This window comes from Citrus sinensis, chromosome 4 (genome assembly GCF_022201045.2).
Source record: "Citrus sinensis cultivar Valencia sweet orange chromosome 4, DVS_A1.0, whole genome shotgun sequence".
Classification (NCBI taxonomy): Eukaryota; Viridiplantae; Streptophyta; class Magnoliopsida; order Sapindales; family Rutaceae; genus Citrus; species Citrus sinensis.
The window spans coordinates 17,672,464-17,697,663 of NC_068559.1; the positions used below are offsets into that span (position 1 = coordinate 17,672,464).

Consider the following 25,200-nt stretch of genomic DNA (forward strand, 5'->3'; position numbering starts at 1 on the left):
GATTGATGTTCTGATTTAGTAACTAATTTCCAAATATTGTTGCTCTCAAATTGATTTAACTCCTCTTGCATTGCCATAATCTAATATTCATCATTTTCCACATACTCAAAGAATTTTGGTTCAATTTGAGAAATAAATACTTCATGCTCACAAGTATTTCTAAATGATGATCTAATGGTAACACCTCTTGAAGGATCACCTAAAATTAAATATTTAGGATAAGAGAAAACATACCTCTACTCCTTAGGGAGTGTTTGAGAAGCACCTTCTTGTTGCTCCATATTTGTTTGTTCTTCTTGTCTATCCTCTTGATTTTCTTGTGGTGCATTCTCTTATTTATCTTTTGATGATTCTTCTTGTAACTCTCCATATGTATCATCATTAATAACTACTTTCTCCGCAGAGAAGGGGTTAGATTCATCAAACGTAACATACATTGATTCTTCCACAACTAAAGTTCTTTTGTTATAAACTCTATAAGCTTTGCTCGAGTTTGAATACCCAAGAAAGAAACCAACATCAGATTTTGAATCAACTTTTCTAAGGTTATCTTTTGTATTCAAAATAAAACATTTGCATCCAAAAACTTTGAAATAATAATGTTGGTTTTCTATCTTTCTAAAGCTCATAGGAAGTTTTATTGAGATAAGGTCTAATAAACACACGATTTAAAACATAACAAGCAGTGTTGACGGCCTCAGCCCAATAATTTTCATTCAACATGGTCCTAGCCATTTTTTGAATAGACCTATTCTTTCTCTTAATAACTCCATTTTGTTGTGGAGTTATAGGTAATGAAAATTGATGCACAATGCCTAAATTGTTGCAAAAGGTTTCAAATGCACGATTTTCAAACTCCCCTCCATGATTACTCCTAATGCATGCAATACCATACCCTTTTTCATTTTGAATTTTCTTACAAAGCACTTTAAAAGCATCAAAAGCATCATCCTTATTAGCTAAGAATAATACCCATGTGTATCTTGAAAAATCATCAACAATTACAAACGCATAATACTTCCCACTCAAGCTAGCATACCTTAAAGGTCCAAAATAAGTGTATGTGAAGTAATTGAAGAGGTTTTGAAGTAGAAATATGATTTTTGCTTTTAAAAGAGATTTTGTTTTGTTTATCAAATTGGTATGCTTAAAAAATTCTATTTTTTTGAAATTCGATCTTTGGAAGACCTTTAACCAAATCGTTTTTGGAAATCTTTGAAATTAAATCCATGCTTGCATGTCCTAGTCTTCTATGCCATAACCAACCATCATCATGCAATGCGGAAAAATATTTATCATATGTAGATGCACAATCTATATCAATGGTATAAACATTAACAAATCTATTTTCTACAAATAAAATCTTGCCATCACATGCGTTTTCAATAACACATCTAGTCTTATAAAAAACAACTTTATAACCCTTATCACACAATTGACTAATGCTAAGAAAATTTTGTTTCAAGTTTTCAACCAAACACACATTTTCAACCAAACACACATTTTCAACAAGAGTAGAGGATACATTACTGATGTTGCCAGTACCAAAGAAAACATTTCCACTATTCTCGATCTTGGTAAAACTTAAAAACCAAGAGTAATTCTCTGTCATTTGTCTTGAACATCCACTGTCCAAGTATCACTTATTTTTCCTTTTCTTTGATCACTACAAAAAAAAGTTTCTAAGTTTTAGGTTCCCAAAATTTCTTGGGTCTTTGAGTGTGAGCAATGATTCCTTTTGGAATTCAAATACATTTCACACCATAATATGCATTTCTTTTCATTGAACATCTATTTTTCATGTGATCATATTGATTACAATAATGATAGACAACTTGATTGTTAATGGAGGTACTCTTCACAAAGTAATTCTTATAATACTTTTGTTTCAAATTTGGTTTATAACCAATACTTCCTTTGTCAAACACACATTTTGTTTTAATTAAGTAAGTTATCCAACATCTTTTGCCCATTTGTGAATTTTAGCACAATTTCATTTAGCTCATTATTATTTTTCTTAAGCACTTCATTTTCTTTTATCAATTCATCAACATGTGATTTTTCATGCTCATATGAAGTACTTTGTTTACCTTTAAAAGATGCAATCCTATTATGCAATATTTTATTATCTAATTCTAATTCCTTTATCTTCTCATTTAATGAATCATTGCATTTTTGCTAGGCATCCTTTTCATTTGTAAGTTCGAGCATTTTCTTTTTAAGACATGCACTCTTTTTACCAATTTTTATCCAATTATCATGCAATTCCTTAAAAGCATCATATAATTCATCATAAATAGGATCACTTACCTCATCGAGTTCGTCAACCGATTCATCTCCAATTGCCATAAGTGCCAAATTTGACATTTCCTGAAATTCCTCCTCATTTGTAGTCTCCTCATACACAACTTCAAGTTTTCTCTAAATTTCATAAGCATTAGAACAATTTGGAATTCTATGAAATTCCTTTTTATCTAAGGCACAAAATAAAGCATTCATAGCCTTGGAATTTAAAGACATCTTTTTCCTATCCGACTCACTTAAAGTATTCTTCCTAGGAATGAATGAACCATAAAAAACTATTTCACATATTTCATAGTTTAAGGCTTGTAAAAAGACTCTCATCCTAGTTTTCCAATAAGTATAGTCATTACCATAAAAAAATGGAGGTCTCGTGGTGCATTGGCCTTCCATGAAGGTTGAGTTAATTTGGGTTGGTATGGATTTTTAAGTCTAGACAGTTAAGTCTACACAAGAGCATCTCGCTCTAATACCAAATGAAAAACTAACTAGGCAACCCAAGAGGGGGGTAAATTGGGTTTTTAAAACTTAAGCTAAACAAACCACACAACAATTCAATCTATTGCTTTAATGAAATAAAAAACGATAAATTTAATAAAGCACAATAATAAAAGAGTAAAGGAAGATAGAGCAAACACAATTATTTTTACGTGGTTTGGCAATCCCCGTCTATGCCCACACCTCCAAGCAAACCAAACTTGAGGATTTCATTATCCAAGCCTCCCAAGACTTCAAACGTTTACAATTCACTTCCAAGGTATCAATGAACCTTTACAACGAGAGATTATCTCAAATCTCTTCACTCAAGTGTATCCCAACACTTACAACCTCTCAGCTTGATTTTACAAAAAGGATTACAAAAATTTCTTTCACACAATGTGTTTGAATACAAATGAAATCCCAATATGTGTGAATAAATGAAATGAATGCACAAAATTTATGCTTTAGACTTGCAGAGAAATGATCAATAATAATAATGGTTGCATCACTTTGATTGAAATTGATTTGAGCCAATTTATAGTTGAAGAGGAAAACTAGCCATTATTGACTTTCTGGTAATAACTGGCTTGCCACTTTGTGAATCCGACTTGCCACTTTATGTTACTGTTGTATTCAAAGATTTGAAGTTTTTCACATCCGGCATACCGCTTTTCTTTTTTGGTAGGCCGCTTTTAGTCCAGAGAGTTTCTGTCCATAACCGATTTGCCGCTTGATAAATCTGGCTAGCCGCTTGCTACAGTGAAACATATATTTTCAAAAATTATAATTTTGCCCTAAAACTTTATAAAATTATATTATGACCCAAAATATCATAAAACTTTACAAAAAGGTCCAATTTTAGAATTTCTAAATAATGCTTGTAATTCCTAAAACTTTCTAAAATTATGTTAAAGCCTGAAATTTATAAAAATTATAGTATGACCTAAATATTTCAAATATTTGCAAATAGGTCCAAGTTCAGAATTCAAAACAATACTTATTAAAATCAAAGATGACAAAACATTTTCATTTTAGTCCACATCTTGAAAAATAACTAATTTCATAAAGTCATTCTCTTGTTATAAAAATATAATGTGTAACTTTTTGTTTATCTAAAACATGTGGTTTGTTATCATCAAAATCAACATTTTATAGCCATATAGGCTAGCACAGAAGATGTTAAAGCATTTCTGAGTTCAAAGGAGATTTAGAAGAATAATCAGCATGAAGTAAGTAACAGTGAAGGCTTAGTGGCTAAAATAGAAAAGAAAACATAGAAGAAGAACAAGAATCAAACAAAGAAAGATGAAGGATTTGCAAGAGAAAAGTTAAGGAAGAGAAAGTGCTTTTACCGTAATAGACGCCATTATATTAGATATTATGCTAAAAAAAAAGGAAGATGACAAAGAAATAAAGAAGGATGCAGCAGTGGCTTCTAATGATTCATCTAATGATGGATATTACAATGCTGACTTATTGGTGGCTTCAAGCAACAACATAAGAGGTTAGTGGGTTCTTAACTCAGGTTGTTCCTTTAATAAGTGTCATGATAGAAGTCTCTTTTGTGAATATGAATCAATGGACGACGATAAAGTCTTGATAGACAAGTACAATATGTGTAAGATTGTTAGTATTTGGTCTATAAAAATCAAGATATTTGATAGGATCGCAAGAACTCTGCATTATGCAAGGCATGCACCTAGGCTTAAGAGAAATTTAGTCTCCTTAGGTATGCTTGATATCTCAAGATACTTCTTTAAGTTTGAAAATGATGGCTTAAGGATAATAAAATGGACTGAAATTGTGATGAAAGGTGTTAAAAAAGAACATCAGTACCTATGTTAGCTACAATGTCTATTATTTTTTAGGTATATAGAATGAAGTTATGGCATCTTAAGCTTGGCCATATAAGTGTTAAGGGAGTGTAAGAGTTTAATAAGCAAGGGTTTCTATGCGGTGATGAGATTTAGGAGCTTGAGTTTTGTGAAAACTCTATCTTTGGCAAGGCATATAGGTACAAATTCACAAAAGGCTTGAACTGTACAAGTTCAATCTCTAAGTGATAAGAGATATTTCATGTCTTTGATAGATTATTACTTTAGGAAGGTATGATTATACATTCTTAAAACCAAATATCAAGCTTTAGGGAAGTTTGAAGTATGGAAAACTTTGGTGGAGACTTAATCTATTTGAAGGTTAAGTGCCTAAGAACAGATAATAGACTTGAATTATGTAATAAAGAATTTGAGGAATTTTTTCAGAAATAGAGAATCATTAAGCATAAGAAAACAAGATTCACCTTTTAGCAAAATGGTTTAGCTGAAAGGATGAATAAAACTTTCATTGACAAAACAAGATGTTTGCTGATAAACACAAAGTCACCAAGGAGATTTTGTGCAAAAACTGTCTCTCAACTTGTTATTTGGTTAGCAAGAGCCCATCTACAGCTATTAGGTTCAAAACTCTAGAAGAACTTCGTCTAGGAAGCCTGCGAATTACAAACATCTTAGGATATTTGGATGTCTTGTATATGGTCGGATTAAGCAAGGAAATGTTTATGCAAGAGCTATCAAGAGAGTGTTTATAAGTTATCGAGATGGTATCAAGGGCTACAAAATTTCGTCTGGAGAAGCTCATGAGTGTTTAATTAGTAGAGATGTTTAGTTTAATAAAGCTATCATGATCAATAAGTCTAGTATAGCCAGTTATAATACTGACATCATTGCTAATAAAACACAAGAAGGAATAGAAAATGACCCTAGTTCTATGGGTTAGAGAGAGAACTTTGGCCTTCATTTCTCAAAACACACTTTGAACTTAAACCCTCTGTCATTCAGCTTTCACCATCTTTCCATGGGTTAGAGAGAGAGGATTCATATTTTCACATTAAGGAATTTCTTGACATATGCTCTACATTCCGTTTTCAAAATTTTAATGATGAGTCAATTAGGCTTCGTATGTTCCCTTTCTCATTAAAAGATAAAGCAAAAGCTTGGTTGAATTCACTTCCAGCTGGGTCTATTACCACGTGAGATGAATTGAGTAATAAGTTTCTCACAAAATTTTTCTCTATGTCTAAAACAAATGTACTTAGGAAAGAGATAAGTGATTTTTATCAAAGAGAGAGTGAGAAATTTTGTGAGTATTGGAAAATATTCAATGATTTACTCCTCAAGTGTCCCCACCATGGTTTTAAGAAATGAAAGCTTATACAGTGCTTTTATAATGGTTTAACTATGTTAAATCGTCACATGGTAGAGTCTATGAATGGTGGGAGATTTTTGAACTTACATGAAGGGGCTGCATGAGATTTCTTTCATTCACTTTCTGAGAATTCTCAACAGTGTGATTTTTCAAATCAAAGAGAGAAATCACCTCTAGTTTCTAGAAAAGGTTTATATGAAGTTAAAGATGATTTTGATGTGAAAGCTACCCTCGCTACACTTTCTAGGAAAGTAGATGCCTTAGCTCTGAATCAATCAATGAATCATCATCCTAGTGTCGCTAGTGAGGCTTGTGCTCTTTGTTCTAACTTGTCTCATACAACACAAAATTGTCCGTCATTACCAACCTATCAAGAGGCTTATTCTGAGCAGGTACATGCCTTACAATCATATGAGAAAACCTCTAATAGTCCATATTCACCCACATATAATCTTAATTGGAGGAATCACCCTAATTTTTCCTGGAAACAAAATCAATCTTTGTCAAACCAATGATGGCAACAATTTAGCATGCCCAATCAATAATTTGTCCCTCCTAACCAAGTATATCCCTAGCCCATGTCTCAATTTGTTGCACCCCAACAAATAAAACTTTCTTTAGAGGATACACTTAAAAGTTTTATTCAATCAACCCAACAAGCCTTTCAGTCAAACACGCAAGTTATTTTAAATCTTGAACATCAACTGGGTCAATTAGCAACTACCATAGTTGAGAGAGAAAAATGAAAATTTCCAAGTCAACCAGTTCCTAATTCTAAAGGAGTGTATGGAGTTGGATCAAGTTTAAGCCATCAACATGAAGAAGCAAAATCAATTGTGACCTTGAGAAGAGAAAAATTATTTGACAATAAGGTGGAGGTTCGAATAAGAAGGACATCTGAACTTACTTCTTTAGATCCAGTTCCATCACAAGACTCATCACCGAATGATCCAGAAGAAAGTGATCCACCAGCTTATATTCCTAAGCTCTTTTTCCTCAAAAGTTAGCAAAGGTAAAGAAAGAGACTTCAATAGGTGAGATTATGGAAATCTTCTAGCAGGTGAGTATAAACATCCTGTTACTCGATGCTATTAAGCAAGTTCCTTTTTATGCCAAGTTTTTGAAAGATTTATGCGCTAAAAAGAGAAATGTTACATGTCACCAAAAAGACATTTTTAACTGAAGAAACTAGCAATTTACTTCAATGTAAAATGCCACCAAAATTTAAGGATCCAGGTTCCCCTACTATCTCATGTGTTGTAAGGAACCAATTGTTTGATAAAGCATTATTAGATTTGGGTGCTAGTGTTAATCTCTTACTTTATTCTGTTTTCATGCAGCTTGGACTAGGTGAGTTAATATCAATTTCTATTATTTTGCAACTTGCAGATAGGTCAATGAAAATACCTCGTGGGATTATAGAGGATGTGTTGATACAAAATGAAAAATTTTATTATCTTGTTGATTTTATTGTTATTGATATTCAACATGTATAAGATCCTTAGAAACACACCCCGGTTATTCCAGGTCGTCCTTTCTTAACTACAGCTGATGCTCTTATTAATTGCAGGAATGGAAACATGCAGCTATCTTTTGGTAATATGACCATGGAATTGAATATTTTTAATGTTACTAAGAAGCCACATGAAGAAGATGAATTTGTCGAAGCAAATATGATAGAGGAATTAGTAGAAGATTCATTCATTTCTAACCACACTGATGATCCATTAGAGGCATGTTTAACTCATTCTGATTTATCTTCTAATGATGACAGTGTAATTACAGAAGGCAACGCCTTACTTGATGCACCTCCAATTATGGACACCACAAAGTCAGAACCATAACCTCATTCTGAGAAGAAGATTAGCCCATCTACGGAGACACCACCAAAATTGGAACTCAAAGCAGTGCCCGACACACTGGAATATGCATTCTTAGGAAAATTTAACACTCTACCTGTTATTATATCTTTTTCCCTTGATCTTGAGTAAAAAGATAAGTTATTGGGTATTCTAAAAGAGCATAAGAAGGCAATATGATAGACCATTGCTCATATTAAAGGTATAAATCCAGTAGATTGCATGCATCGTATTCATCTCAAAGAAAATGCTAAGCCTATTAGGGAGATGCAACGTAGGCTAAATCCTAACATGAAAGAAGTGGTAAGAGCGGAAGTAATAAAATTATTATATGCAGGAATTATTTATCCTATTTCAGATAGCCCTTGGGTTAGCCCTGTGCAAGTTGTTCTTAAGAAATATGGTGTTATAGTAGTTACTAATGCTAATAATGAATTAATTCCCACTAGAGTAACTACAGGTTGGCGTGTTTGCATTGACTATAGAAAATTGAATTCAGTCACAAGAAATGATCATTTTTCTCTTCAATTTATTGATCAAATGCTTGATAGACTTGCAAGTCATAATTTTTATTGTTTTCTATATGGATATTTAGGTTATAATCAGATCCCTATAGCTCTAGAGAACCAAGAGAAAACTACTTTTACTTGTCCCTTTGGAACTTTTGCATAAATGAGAATGCTATTTGGTTTATGCAATGCACTTGATACCTTTCAAATATGCATGCTTAGTATTTTTACTAATATAGTTGAGTGATTTCTTAAAGTATTCATGGATGATTTTTCTATTTTTGGAGATTCTTTTGATGAATGTTTGTAGCATCTAACATTAGTTTTGCAGAGATATAAAGAAAAGAACTTGGTTCTAAATTGGAAAAAGTGCCACTTCATAGTAAAACAAGGTATTGTTCTTGATCATATAATTTCCAGCAGAGGTATAGAAATCGACAAAGCCAAGGTGGATTTAATTTCTAATCTCCCACCTCCCAAATTCGTAAAAGAAGTAAGATATTTCCTTGGACATACTGGTTTTGATAGAAGATTCATTAAAGATTTTAGTAAAATTTCTAGACCCTTATGCAATTTACTTGCTAAGAATGTACATTTTATCTTTGATGATTTTTGTCTTGATACTTTTGAAAAACTTAAGAAATTGTTGACTTCTTCACCTATCATTCAACCACTTAATTGGGATTTGCCTTTTGAAATTATGTGTGATGCATCTGATTATGCTGTAGGAGCAGTTTTAGGACAAAGATTACATCGTATGCCTTATGTGATTTATTATGCTAGTATGACACTCAATGATGCACAATTGAACTACTCAACTATAGAAAAAGAAATGCTAGTTGTGGTGTTTGCACTTGATAAATTCAAATCTTATCTTATAGGTTGTAAAGTGATTATTTTTACTGATCATGCTGTTTTGAAATATTTACTTACTAAGAAAGATGCTAAGGCAAGTGATAACTCTATGAAATGAGAGTTATTACAACAATTCTAAACTTAAATCAAGACCACTTAGAGAGTAAATGATGTGTTTTTATTATATTTTGGTTATATTTTGCATAAACATCCATTTTAGTTGAGTCTTAATAAGTTTGCTTGATTTAAAGTAATTTGTGTTCAAAACATGTGCATAATTGTAGGTTTTCAGAAGTTCATAATTCATGAAGGGATGCTGAGATATTAAGCTAGCAAGAAGAAAAAAAAATATGGCCACAAAAGAAGTGAAACACAATCGGGAACAATGTAGTGTTATAGCCATTGCTGGAGCAATCATTGCTGCGGCAATCCTGGAACACCGAGGGAGAAAACTTAGCGCAGGTTAGCTGCAGAATTGCGATCTGTAGTTTCCTAATTTGACTCATATACGCCTGAGGCTTTTGTTTACCCTAGTTTTCAGTTATAAAAGGAGGCGCACATCACATAAAATGAAAAAGGAATTATCTTTAGAAAAATTGGAGAGAAAAAGAAAAAGAAGATCAGATCTCAAGGGAACCAAGGCCGTATCATTAAAAAATCCAGTAGAGTTATTTGGATTCACTATCTATCGTTCTTCACTTATTCTTTCTTCACTCTTTGATTAAACCAATGTATTTCGTGACTAATATATTGCTGTTTGTTTTTCTCTTTCAGAATATGAACTAAACTTGATTGTAGTTGAGTGATAAATAATCTAATGGGTTCTTAAATGTTCCTATGAGTTGCTATATAATTGCTATAACATTTTACTCTAGTAGTTATTATTATAACTGTTATCTCGGTTGACCACCCATTTAATTGTTAAAGTTAAGATAGAGCCGCAAAAGGGCATGTCTTAGTGGATATTATTATAGTAATACTTGATCTTAATATAAGTTTCCTGGATTAAGTTTATCTTGAATCTCATAAGGGCCATACTTGAAGTTAAGATTTGTGATAACTTAGACATAAGTACTCACCTTGTAGGGTAGAGAGAGTGGATGTTCATAATGACATGCCATAGGTAGAATAACAACTGGTCATTGCTAAGATACTTACAGGTATGAGAATTCCAATATGCGACAATTGAGGATGCAAAATAAATTCTGCCCAATGCTATAGAAATTGTTGTAGCAATTGGTGTTAACTTGATAAAGAACAGTCAGCCCATAAAGAGAGTTTGATCATTCAACTACATTATTCTCATTTGATCATTCGACGCATTTTTTTTAATTTGTTTCATTATTGCGTTGTTTCATTTTATTCTCTCACAATTATCAGTTCAATAGTAACCAACTTTACATTTGTTCCTTTCAAAATCAAGGTAGATTGCACTATTGTGATTGCTGTAGCATTTCTAGTAACATCAATCCCTGTGGAGATGATCTTAAATATTCATCACTTTATTACTTGTTGTGTACACTTGCACATTGGCATCAATAGCATTTGATATAAATATAACCAACAACAAGATTGATTCATTGGGTGTTGCTTTTACAGGAATTTGACATTGAATTTAGAGATAAAAAATGTTCTGAAAATGTTGTGGCGATCATTTATCTCGCGTTGATTTTAAATTTATTCCATAATCTTTACCTTTGAATGAATCTTTCTTAGATGAGGAACTTATAAGTGTAAATGTTGTACCATGGTTTGCTGATATAGTTAATTACCTTGCCACAGGTCAAAGATTTAGCAATTTAGAATGCATGTGCAGGGCATTAAAAGAAGAAATTATTAATTGGCCTTTTGCTTTTAAGTTAAACGTGTGGCTAGCTTTCAAATCTTAATAAGGAAACAATTTAAAAAGGGCTTGGTGAGTGGGCTTTGTTAAGTCGGTGGGTGGCTAAGCATTATAAAAAGCGGACTTTGGCTTTTGAAAGAGGAGCCATCAGAGGAGAAAAAGAAAGCATTTGGCAGAGAAGAAGAATAACGACAACAATAGCAGTTCAGCTTCCCATGGCTGGTTTTATTTTATTTGTTACCCCCAATTCAAGTATGTCTAGCTAATTTTCTTATATTGAGGTTAAGGTTGAAACTCTATTCAATGAAATAATTATTTTTTTAATTAATTCCCTACATGTGTACTTTAATGTTTATGGTTCTTGTTTCACATGATTAGTTGGATGTTATTAAAATCTTTTCATTAATTCTCTCATGCATTATTGATTGTTAAGATTAATATTTGACTAAATTTATGCTTGGATCTATAAAGTTTATACATGATTATCTTTGATTCTATATTTTTCATTAAATTATTTACATAGAGGTCTTATGAAAACTTTGACTCTTTGTTATTCAATATGTTTATATGAGATGCTTAGATATCATACTATTAAGAAGAAAAATAACCTACACAAGATTAATTTTAATTGGGCTTAATTGTTATATCCATGAGATGACATAGATTGATTTTGAGTTGTCACTCTAAAATTAGGAATTAATTAATAATTAGATAATTACTAGTTGAATAGTGGTGGATTCTGAAACTTTGGTAATTTTTGTTTTACTAAATTCTCCGTTGCTTTAATTGTTTTCTTAGTTTAATTTTCTTAAAAACTCAATTTGCTCAACTAGGTTAGGATTAATATTAATTTTAGATTTAAATTAGATTTTTCAATTTATAGAAATCCCTGTGGGTTCGACCTCGTTACCACTATTCCATTTTTAGATTCGTGCGCTTGCGAGTATATTAAAATCTTTCACAATAAATACACTGAATCAAAACCAAAACCAAACTAGTTTTTTTAGGGTCTGATCTGGTTTAACCCTCTTCTAAATGCCACGTGGCATTTTTAACTTAAAAATTATTTTTGTGGTTATTCAGTTCAGTTTTTCAAATTTGAAATTTTAAACCGAAAACTAAATTGAAGTATTTAGTTTTATACTAAGCTGGAATATTTTATTTTCTCTAAGGAAAAAAACATAATGAACCCATAATTTTTTAAGATTGTTTATTTATTCCCACCTTTAATCATGAAGGGACTAAGTGCATTAATGTCAAACTACACTTTATTAGAGAAAGGTCTGTCGTGGTAGCAAAGATCTATACATATGTTAACCCAGTTGATATGCAAAAGTGATTCCAACAACCAAATTCAAGTTCTGTGTGAGCTTGATTAGTGCTGGGAATGGTTCTTGTAGTTAAGCTATGTGCATAAAGGTTTTTTAGATGCTGCTTTTTTAAATGATCATTTGAATGAAGTTTGTAAAGTGGAGAATGTGAAGATAAAAGTATTTGAGTTTTTGGACTTCAATCCAAAACTTGAAAAAGTGATGGGCCAATATATACATTAAACTATAATTAGCAAAATTTGACATGAACACGATACGAATAAATGGGTATGAGCCGTCAAATTTGACAAAATTATGATAACTCTATGAAATTAGAGTTATCATGAGACTTTTAGGTTTAAATCAAGACTACTTAAAGAATAATTGATGTGCTTTTAGTACATTTTGATGTTGGTTTGCATTAACATCTATCTTAGTTTAAGTTTGATGAAGTTTGTGTGATTTGAATAATTGTATGCCTAAAACATGTGCTTAATTATAGGTGATTGGAAACCTGAATTCTATAAAAAGGCTGTTGTTGCAATGGACTTATAAAAAGGACAAACGATATGGCTACAGAAGACTAGAAGCAAGGCTGGAACAGTGCAGATGCTGTAGCAACCATTGGTGTAGCAATCATCGAGCATTGACAGAAAATTCGGGCAGGGTATTTAGAATATTGCGATCTGCAGTTTCTAAATCTAAAGAGGCGCACCCTAAAAGTTTTCGTTTACCCTAGTTTTCAACCATAAAAGGAGGCGTACATGAAAAGATATAAGGGGAGAGGCCGTCAATCAAGATAAAAAACAGAAAAGTGACAATGAAGATACAAAATTCCCGATCAGAATTCAAGGCTGCACCAGTAGAAGAACTTGCAGAATCGATTGGAATATGTTATTTCTCTTTCTTTTATTGTTTATTTGCTACTCATTAATCATTGAAGATGTATTCGATGGCAAGAACTTGGTTGTTTATTTACCTTTCACAAATTATAAACTAAATTTAATTGTGGTTGAGTGTTAAACTAGTTTGATGGTTAATTGACTGAATATAAATGTTGCTGCATGTTTGCTATAGCATTTTGCTTTGATAGTACTTAGTTAAAGTTATTATTTCGGCTGACCACTCATTTAATGGTTCAAGCTAGGAAAGAGCCACAAAAGGGCCTATCCTAGTGGAACATATCAGAGCAATAGTTGTTCTTTAATTGAGTTTCCTGGATTAAGTTTAACTTGAGTCCTAAAAGGGCCATGCTTAATCTAAGATTAATGATGAACTAAATATAGGGATTCACCTTGTAGGGTAAAGAGAACATAAACGTGTAATGCTATATCTTATGTTGACATAGCAACTGGTCACTGTTAGATTGCATAAAGATATAAGACATCCAACATGCAACCGTTGAGAATAAAGTTGGTTTCTGCATAGTGCTGCAGCAACTGACTTTAACATGAATAAAACAGTCAACACCATCAATGGGAGTTTACGCACTCAACCACTCCATCTCTATTGATTTAACCTTTGTGTTTAACATGCCAACTCTATTCATCGCAATTTTTATTTATTGAGATTTTATTTTACTAAGTTATTTGGTAGTCTTAATTGTATTGATTTAATTTAGAACATAGATTGCACTGTTGAAATTGTTGTAGCAAGTCTGATAGCATCAATCCTTGTGGAGACGATCTTCAATACTCATCATTTTATTAATTGTTGTGTATACTTGCACATTGACACCATAGCAATTGAAGTAAAAATCAACAATAATTATTAAATAGGTTGGGCCCGGTTTGACACGATTTTTTTTTTGTTAGGGTTAAAATTCTTGACCTACTATCTCAATCAATGACACAATTATGTTTTTTATTCTAAATTAATTTGCAGGTTTTTATCATCAAAACTCAAATATTGGATATAATTCTTTATTTTATTTTATTTTACTTTTTTGCAAGGATGAACATAGACATTCATTTTATAAAATTTTATTTAGATTTAGAACTTTAATAGTATTAAAATTATAAAATATTGGTAGACATGTATATTTTATGATATCGATATATAATAATATATATGATTAAAACTTCAATAGTGTAATGTGTAATGGTAGATATGTATATTTTACAATATCGATAAATTGTATATATAAACATACACACACATATGCAAATATTTAATGAAAATTTTGTTAAATATATAAATATTGCGTAGGTTCTTAGGTAACCCATCTATTTTTTGTGTTGAGTTAGGGTCTCAATATTTTGTCATGATTACTAAATGGGTCGTGTTTAGGTCGACCTAAATTTGATATGACACAAACATCACTTGGTATCCTATTTTGACAACTTTAGTTGAAACCACCTATTATGTGCGTTTGTGTGTGTGTGTGTGTTAAAAAATAATTGGCAACTAGCTGCAATCCACTTGATATGATTTTATATGATGATTTGATAAAAACTAAAAATAAAAAGATCCGAAATTGATTATATGTGTACATATTGATTAAAAAAGAAAAAAAAAGTCATAATCATTATAATAGGTTTTCTTAGGCTCCGTTTGGTATAACTTTCAAATAGAGCTTATTTAAGTAGATATTTTGTTAATAGAGCTTCTATAAGTAGAGCTTTTACTGAAAACAATTTAATTTTTGGTTGTCAATGAAAACTTTTATTAAAAATTATAAAATTACTTTAATGGGTAATTTTTTTATAGTTATATTATGAAAGGAATGAAATAAGATTATTGAATAATTAAATGATATTTTAGATATTTTAATGTTTAATAAAAAAATTTTAACCTGTACTTCTAGTTTGAGCTTTTGCTAGTGGAGGAAAAATAACTTATTTAATCTTCAAAACCTCTACTAAAAAGTAGCCAAACAACAACAAGAATTTTAATAAGAGCTTACGAGATTAAATAAATACTTATAATCATTTAATAAGTTATACCAAACAAGCACTTAATACGTGTTTGTAGATCAAATTTGGTAGGCAATCATGTCAAATTTATTACTTCACATTTGGCATTGATTGGAATTACGATGGCAAATGCCATCTAAAGGCTTGAAAAGTCAAAATATTGATGCACTAGCCATAGTAAAGTACTACTAGCTAGGGGTTTTTAGTATTTACCGATATTGTTTTTTTTTTTTTACTTTTTACTCTTATAAGGTGAAAATACGTTCAATTAGCAAAATTAGAGATGGCCAATGGGCTGAGCGGCTCGTGGCACGGTACGGCACGAGCATGTTCCAGTAAGGCACATGGCATGTCGTGCCATGCACATAGGTTGGGTTGGGTTGGGCTGAGAATTTTAGGTATGTGAGCCTTAAAAGTACGACATGATTAGAGATAGGTTAAAGTATGAGATGTGAAAAGGCCCGTAATTAATATGTTACACTTTTTAATGAAAGCAAATAGCTTGAAATTGAATATTTTAATATATTTTATTAGTGTAAGTTTTTTAAATTCATTTAATTCTTAATTTGAAAAAATACTCTAATTGTTTTATGTTTATAATTTATTAAATGAAAAGATAATATCATGATTTTAATAAATAAAATTATAAATATCATGATTTTATTAAATATATGTATTGATGTTATTATGGAGAATGATCTATAATTATATGTACGTCCAATTTAACAATTAAATTAACCACTAAGAAAAAATTTTTATTGTTGTTGTTATCGTTGTTAAATATTGAAAAAGAATTCTAATTCCATAGTGTCTAACTTAATAATTAGTATTACATTATCTTACTATTATTAGTTTATTACAATTGAATATGAAATTGTGTTTTGAATTTTTGATTCTATTAAATTTGACTAAAGACACATGGACCCCAAAAAAAACATATAGACTTGAAAAAAGCATACCAATAACTTGGCATGCTCACTTAAAAAAATAGAAAAGAAAAAAATTTCTCGAGTTTTGTTCTTAGGCACAGCCTATAACACGGCACGACCCGCTTAGGTATAACACATGTGCTGGGCCTGGGCCTATGCAGAAAATTTTGACACCACATGGTACGGTACAAAACACATGGTAGACACTGAACGACATGAATATAAACCTGCATTTCTTTTAATGGACTACGTCGGCACAGGGCTCGTTGGCCATCTCTAAGCAAAATCGGCCTACTTTTATCCGACTCAGTCACCGGTTTCACTTTTCTGCTAACATACCGAGAAACTTTCTAGTAAAAATTTCCACCCTCAGAACACTTTTTTTTCTATCAAATATTTGACTCAACTTTTGATTTATTCAACTCAATGATCTTCCTAAGGCTCACTTACTCTCTTTTTCTCACTCTCCTTGATTATCTCCCCCTCACTGGTTACATTATGTGGCTTGCAGACTCTGCAAAGCTAACCATTTACTACTTCCTGAGGAAAACTATGTATCTCACTCACCGTCACTGAATCTGACGCCGACTTCAACCGCCTCTCTCGCAATAACGGAAACTATGAAGTCGTTGAATTCATCATCTAACACCAAAGTTGTCAATATCAGACGAAAAAGCTGAGGTGATTGCTATATAAATAATTTTGTTTCGAAACTAAGGGTTTTGCATCTCCGTTTTCACTCACAACGCTGTTATCCACAGGAAGAGCAAAACAATGTTTGAGAGATCTCGGGCTTATTTATGCAAACAACTAATTCGGATGGAACAACAAAACCTTAATAATTCTTCGATATTATTACCCGCCGAGCTAATCCCGTGATTTGACCGAACTCTCATCAAAGATCCGAAAGGGCTGTACATGGTTTATGCGAACCACTGGCTAGGCTTTCAATCCTACAAGCTAAGCTTGAAGCTCGTCAGTTTGCCAGCTCTGAAAGCGTATTCTGACGTGCCTCGAAAGAGTTTCGAGTTGACCCGTGAAGACATAAAGAAACTGCGAGATAAGGTACAGGGAATTGAGGTACTTATAAGACGAGCAAAAGAACTTCATTTATCATCTTATGTGCTTACATGTGCTTATGTCTACGTTTTCCTGGTTAAAGCAACGGGAGAGGAAGGTGATGCAACTGTTATGTTGCCAGTCGAAGTAGATTGTAGAAGCTGGTTGGATCCTCCTCTTCCGACTAATTATTTTGGTAACTGTGTTAGTGGGCATGGTAAGGCTGTAAAAGCAAGTGATGTCGTGGATCCAGAAAATGGGATTGCATATGTTGCGTTCAAGTTAAGTGATTTGGTCAAAGGGCTATAAAGGGACATCATTGAAGGATCTGAGGGGAAGATTTTGTATGTATTGAAATTCATAAAAGACGGTGGAGGTCAAGCTCGAAAAAGATTGCTTGGGTTAGCTGGATCAAACTATTTTGATGTTATTTTGGGTGGGGGAAGCTGAAAAAGGTGGAGATTGTGTTGGATTGTATTAGAGCTACGTATTTGGTAGAGAGTAGAAATGGAGGCGGTGTTGTTTTGGAAACATAAATGGTAGAAATTTTATAATATATTAGAGGTATTTTATTAGTTATATAACAAGCAAATGGTGTTATGACATGTGTACATTTATTTTGAAAAACAATCATGCAAGTGGTGAATTTATTAAATTCAATTTCACATGTCATAATACATTAGTTGGTTATATTATCTCTTATGTATTCTAAAATTGATCCACAAATGAAAGCTTTTGGTTCTTTCTTTGTTAATGGTCTTAATTGAGTTTATTATATTTTGAGTTTTTTGTCTTCATTCTATTCTATTAAGATATAAGATTATGATGGTGTACTCATTATTGTTGAGGCCACTTATTTGATTATTTATATATTTCATTTATTTCACATTATTAAATAACCCTTATGCATTTGATAACACATCTAGTAACAAGTCCTACTAGAAATAAGTCAAAGACAAATCTCATTTTCACTGTTCCCTTATTAATTTATGATATGAAAATAATAAACTAATTCTCAAGTTACTCCACAAGTTCATCGACCAAAATCAAAATACATAATTAATAATCAAATGTTTTATGGCCTAAGTTGACATAATCATATGCAGTCTCAAAAATATCATATAATTCTTTTGAAAACTACAATGTCCAATTACAAGTACTTCGATTAATGTCTTATTCATAATCATAGGCGCTCAAATAAATTTCTTAATACCTACAACATTATTGTTTGTAAATAAAATCTTACTAAGCATTAAAATTTTTCTTTAATACCAGTTTTGCTTCTTTACTTATAACTCTACAATTCAATTAAGAAATAGAAAAAAGTTGAGAGTCTTAGTTTCGTCATATTAGCTTTGCTTGTAGTGGCTAACACTAAAAGCATGCTAATTTCAGTCATTAGAACTTGCCAAGAATCTAATTTAGATGCTACATTTTCTATTAATCATGTGGTATCATGTGACAATTTCAAATACTCAAGACTTACAAGTAAAGTGTGTTTGATCGAGAAGCAAAAGAAAGCTGACAAAGACTATGTCTATGATTTCCCCTTGGGTTGATTCCATTGATTTTGTTAATAAGTTATTTCTCTTATTTTGTATAAATACTTTTGTAATAATGATTAGTTGTAAAAAATATTGAAATTCAGTTTTAATAAAAAAAAGGATGTTTATCGATAATGGGTATATGATGTGATCTGTTATGTGTGAGCGTTATCTGGTGCGTTGTTTTTTTTATACACATCATTTAATCAATTGTGAGAAAGTAGTCTGTTGAATAATAAAGATGAATAAGCAATTAGATCACTTTGTTAGTACCACTTATCCTATTTCTACTTTACGTCTATTGTTTTCAGGTTGCGGTTATTTGTATCTTAAAAAATACTTTGAGCACTCATGTTTTACTGAAGCTTATATTGCTAAATTGCATATGATATAATTAATTTAATTAATATAAAAAAATTTCATATTATTTTTGCCACTAATTTACCACATCCACGAAACATACAAGCAGCTTTCTCTAACCTTAATAATATCTATGTCTACCTCAAAAATAATATTTAAAATAAATAAATATTTAATTAATATAACAAAGTTTCATATTATTTTTGCTAGTTATTTGCCACATCACTAAAAATACAAGCGTCTTTCTCTAACCTTAATAATTCCTGTCTTTCTCAAATCTAGTACTGAAAATTAACAAATATTTACTCATTTTGAATTATCTAAAACTTTTGGCATGATGATATTTTAATTAAAATTCTTTTAATTTCTTTCTAAGAGGGGATTAGACTACCCAGCTTCATGCACGTAATAATCATACGTCTGTAATGTATTAACATAAAATCATTCATTCTTTTATGTTAATTTCCTTCTAGCTCCAAGGTTATTGGATAGCCTTACCAAGACTTAAATCTTGGATTAGAGTTTCATATAGTATGCATAATTGTTTACTTATTGGTATAACCAATAATTGTTTTTAAAAAAGAAAAAGAGAGGGAAAAAGAAATGGTTGGACGAATCTGTGTCTGGAATACAACTCAGTATTGGTCAGTTTATTGCTTTCTAATCCATCTTTGGAAACGCCCTTGTGTACTTAGGGACATACGGCTTAATTGTCATCTTCTTCTTTGCGGTATGTGTTTTGACTTTTCACTTTTCCTATACTTTTCACAAAATTAAAGCAATGCTTTGGCGGATAAGCTAGCTAATCTTTGTGTGCATTTCATGAGTTTACTTGGTGGAAATAGTTGCCAGTTGATACTGGATTAGGATTTTTTCCTAATCTTTTACAGATCTTATACCACATGTATTTTAGTATTAGTGTATAATTAAGATTTAACTATTTTTATTTTTTAATTTATTAACCACTAATCAGATTCGTCAAATTTGCTCAGAAGAAGATCAGATAAGAAGAAGATCTTGATCAAGGTGATATTAGTCAACTTCTCTAAAAAAGATTGTAACAATCTCCCTCAATATAGGTTTCATTAATTCTAGTAGGCTCTATATATTGGCTTTATCGTGCATTTATTTTTTTCTTTTATTGTACTGCTTTGACGCCTTTTTGGATTACTGTTATGCATTGCGGTAAGACTTATTACATCTCCGTAACTAGATGTCATTTTTTCAGTTAATAAAGCTTCCCTCATAGTGTCGATGACTAATTAAAAAAAATTGATTTCCAATATAATCAAATTGTATTTTTTCTTTTTGAGATAAACATCAAAGCCGACAATTAATCAAACGAATTAGTAGTATTAAAATGAAGCGTCGCAAACATTTCTTGTATCTCTTGGTAGACAAAAGAGAAATCATAGATTTAATACTTGGATGTTGTAGCATTGTTGTCATGTAGCTTACAATCTACCTTCGTCAATATCCCCAAGTGTCGAAAACGCCAAAGGTTAACTTCATCTCAATAATTGATTGAGTTGATTAATCCTTCTTTAAATATTAACGGTTATTAAAATTAATTATTAAACCCTACGTACTTTGTGAGAAGCGAGAAGATAGTAATTACCCATTGTACCTGGAAAATCTTGTGCATGTACTTTGTAATAACTGTATTTTACGGATGAAAGTGGAATTAATAGCTCTGCAATGCATCCAATAGTAATACAAAAAATAAAATGTTGTTAGAGTAAAAGGATTGAAATAATTAATGTAAATGATATGGCAAAAACAAATTATTGCCTACTCCAATCATAAATAATAATATATTTGATATTTATAATTAAAAATTACATTTTCTACCCTCACAAATTCTGTAAATGATAAAGGAACGTTCTGGTTAAATAATAAGCAATGTCGTATCCTATAATTAATTTAATATTTATTTTAATGTACTTATAATTACTTTTGAAATTGAATTGTATTAAATTTAATGTAATTTTAACATAAATTTATTAGATTTGCCAAAGATATTTTACACAGTTGCTATTACATAAAAGCTATAGCATCTCAATAACAAACAAACCCTTAGCTTCACTTCATATTGCAAATTGTATCTTGTGCAAAATTATCTCATCCAAAGAACGACTGATAAAAATTAGAAGGATCAAAGATTCCTAAAAGAGAATAATCATATTAGAGAACAAGCATGAGGATTTTCATCACTGAACATGGCATCAATCAGTTCATCAAAGATATGAGAATAAGGTGACTATGGATAATAACCAAAATTGCCACTGTAGCCATGCTTTTCATAGTTGTATGAAGAAGAAGACTACTAAAACATGTAGTTGTTTGCAATTAGAATTTGGCTATGATGATGATGGCATTGATGCTACTGTTGTCGATAATAGTAATGTTGAGTAAAATTTTGGTACTTTGGATTGAAAGGATATGGCCACAGCTCGACACTCATATCGATTTTCTTTACTATTTTAAGAACCTTCTTAACCCATTAATGTCACCTTTTCCACGGCCATATCAATGTCATTGTTGTCCACTTTTATGAAGCTGTATGATGAATTGTTATTTGAATTCTAATGTTATGGGTGTCAATGTGCAAGTGTACACAACAAGTAATATAATGATAGTATTCAAGATCATCTCCACAAGGATTGGTATTATAGGAATTGCTATAGTAACCTAATCAGTGCAATTTTAAATTATTTATAAAAGAACAATTGATAAATCCTAAAATTAACAAGGCAATAAATAAAATATAATTAAGAAGAATTTCAACTTTAACACAAGAGACTAATTGATGAGAATAGAGTAGTTGAGTGATTAAACTCACTTAATGATCTTGACTATTTTCCTAATTTTTTGTTTGATTGCTACATCACTGGGCATAATCCTTATGTACCATCAGCTGTGTCTTATTCGATGTCTCATATCTTGATGCAACTTAACAATGATCAATTGTCAGGCTAACATCAGATATAGCATTACACGTCTTATGTTCTAATTACCCTACAAGGTGAATCCCCATGTCTAGTTCATCATAAGTTTTAGATTAAGCATGGCCCTTTTTTAATCAAGTTAAACTTAACTCAGGAAACCCAATCTAAAACCAAGTATTGCTCTGATATGTTCTACTAAGTCAGGCCTTTTTTAGTTTCTTTCTTAGGTAGTATCACTAAATGGGTGATCAACTAAAATAGTGAATTGTAATAAGTATTATCAAAACAACATGTTCTAGCAAACATGCAGCAACGATAAATATCAGTCAATTAACCATCAAGATTGTTTATCACTCAACCATAAATAAATTTAGTTCATAATTTGTGATAAAACAAAAACCAAATAGTTTCAGCCTTCAAACAAATCATCATAACAAGATAGAAACAAGAGAGCAAGAACAATAGTTGAAATATGCTCGTCTTTATGAATTCGCTCGATATTCTTCTTGAATCTGTTGTTGCCATCCTCAATTCTCTCTCTTGATCTCTGTTTTCTCTTGTGTTGTATCTCTATCTTTTTTTCTCTTCACGGCCTCCTTTTTCGTTGTAATGTGCTCCTTTTATAAGTCGAAATTAGGGTTACCAGAAATGTATGGCAGTGAATCTCTTATTTTTGGAAACTTTATATTGCAGTCTTTTGTCTAATGCATAAAATCTCGTTTATCGTTGTTCCAGTAGTTGCTACAGCAACAGCGCTACAACATATTGCTCCAACATTTTTATTATTCCAAACTTGATTTAATTCCATTGCATCCAAGTTCTTTTGTAACTTTGCACGCCTGCTCCTTCAATGTTCCATCCATGAAATTTGAGTTTCTTGGTCACCTACAATTATGCACATCATCAAAGCACAAAAATCTAAAAACACATGAATTTTATTGAAATTAAACTTAAACAACTACTCATGCAAAATGTAATTAAAATGCAGCTAAAACATATCTTTACTCTCTAAGTAATGTTGATTTAAGCATAAAACACCATGATAACTCTCATTTCATAGAGTTATCATGAATCAAACTTAACAGCAAGACACGACACAATTTTGAACTTGATATTACAGTTAAAAGGTCACGAGAAAAGCACATGCATCTCTTATGATTTATTAACATCAATAATACATCAACAAGCAGCCGTTTTTTATAACTACTTAAGTGATGCATATGATGAACATGTGAGAAACTTTAATCTAATTTGGTAAATCTATTATCTATGTGTCGTAGAGCTATGCAATCTTAGTTTGTTAAGTTGTTACTGACGTAGTTATATAAGCTGATCAGCGAAGCAATTTTAATCATCATTAATTGCAATATAGAGAGAGATAAAAGAGAAAGAAATTCTAGCTTATTCTCAATAGTCTTTTGTAATTTTTGTGTGAAGATTATCCATTAATCGTCAATAAAAGCTCATAAGAATGCTTCTCCTGTGGATGTAGGTTGTGCCCATTTTGGTACAGCTGAACTACGTAAATCTCTTTGTTTCTTGCCTTTGCTTGCCTCAATTTTAAGTTTATACTCATTTTTTTATTCATTGAACCTTGTTGATTGTTCTTGGTATTTCAATTGATAATTTATGGTTTCAATCTATAAGCTAAACATCTTAACAAGGCTTGCTTGCGATCCACGGTAGTGCTTGGTCTTGCTTGGTTGATTAGTAAGTCAAAACACTACAATTGGTATTAGAGCTTGGTATTTTAATAAGGTTCAAGTATGGCTACTCATAAGATTGATCTAGAAAAGTCTAATGGCTAGAATGATTTCAATATGTGGAAAATAAAGATTGAGGCCTTGTTTATCACTCAAGGACTGTGGGATGCAATTGAACCAGTATCTAACAAAAAAGGAAAATAAGTTTCATCATCCAAGATCCCAAGGCAAGCAGTTGAAAATGATAAGAAGGCCAAAAGCACCATAATTATGAGCCTTGGTGATTTAGTCAATAGAGAGGTAGTTAAAGAGAAGACGGTTGCAAACTTATGGGCAAAACTTAAAAGTCTTTACATGAATGAGTCTCTTGTAAAAAGACTCTACATTAAACAGAGAAAGTTTACCTTAAGAATGGCAGAGGGATCATCTCTTGAACAAAATATAGAGGAGTTCAATAAGGTGTGTGATACTTTGAAAACTATAGATGAGGGTTTGAATGATAAAGGTAAAGCTCTTCTTTTGGTCAGTTCCTTACTTAAGTCATATGAGCATTATGTTGATGCCATAATATATGGAATGCAAACCTTAACTCTTGATGAAATTAAGATAGCACTTAACACTAGCGAGTTATAAGGGAAACAAGATGATATGGAGAATAGATCTGGTGAGGTTTTAACTATAAAAGGAAGATATGACAAGAATGAAGAAAAGAAAAGAAAAGAAAAGGAAACAAGAGAAGCAAAAAAAAAAAAAAAATCAAGGATCTGGAAATGTTTTCATTAATTTTCATAAAGGAGGCCACTTCTAGAAAAATTGTCCAGAAAGAAAGAATAAACCTAAAGAATCAATGTAGACATTTAGCCATTGTAGAAGAAGAAGGATATGAATCAGCAGGCATGTGTATAACAACTAACAACAATAAAAAAAGGTAAATGGATTTTAAATTCAAACTGTACCTTTCACATAAGTCCTTTTAAGAATTACTTTACTGAATATCACAAGTTTAATGATGGTAAAGTGATGATGATGTATAATGCAATATTTAGTCATTAGAATAGGCAATGTGAATCTTATGTTACGTGGTGGGACCAAAATGAAGATAAAAACAAGTCAGGCATGTGTTTGATTTGAAAAGAAATCTAATTTCTTTGGTGATGGCTTAAAGTTTTGTAATCAGAAGTTTGGGAGTTATTGTGTAAATGAGAGGATAACTAAGCATAGAACAGTAAGGTTTAACACCTCAACAAAACAGGATGGCAAAAAGAATAAGCATGACACTTGTAGAGAGAGTAAAGTGTATGCTCATTCAATCTAAATTTCCACAATCTATGGGTAGAAAATTTGATGACGGCAACCTATCCAGTGAATTTAAGTCCCTCAT

The 25,200-nt window shown here is 31.5% G+C and overlaps 2 protein-coding genes and 1 non-coding gene across 3 annotated transcripts in view; 1 reads left to right on the top strand and 2 right to left on the bottom strand.

The window, feature by feature from the left end:
* Nucleotides 1-25,200, bottom strand: part of LOC102625085 (mitochondrial import inner membrane translocase subunit PAM16 like 2) — a 73,693-nt gene that overhangs the window by 40,722 nt on the left and 7,771 nt on the right. The gene's annotated exons all lie outside the window — the stretch shown is intronic.
* Nucleotides 5,868-5,974, bottom strand: LOC112499041 (small nucleolar RNA R71). Its single transcript, XR_003066568.1, has one exon. It is a non-coding gene; the product is annotated as a small nucleolar RNA R71 (small nucleolar RNA).
* LOC102628162 (malonyl-CoA:anthocyanidin 5-O-glucoside-6''-O-malonyltransferase-like) lies at nucleotides 16,756-17,894 on the top strand. Its single transcript, XM_052440012.1, has one exon. The coding sequence runs from the start codon at nucleotides 17,124-17,126 to the stop codon at nucleotides 17,571-17,573; it is 450 nt and encodes a 149-aa protein (XP_052295972.1). The 5' UTR covers nucleotides 16,756-17,123; the 3' UTR covers nucleotides 17,574-17,894.

Coding starts and splice junctions, on each gene's coding strand:
- LOC102628162 (XM_052440012.1), top strand. CDS start 17,124: ATGGTTTATGCGAACCACTGGCTAGGCTTTCAATCCTACAAGCTAAGC.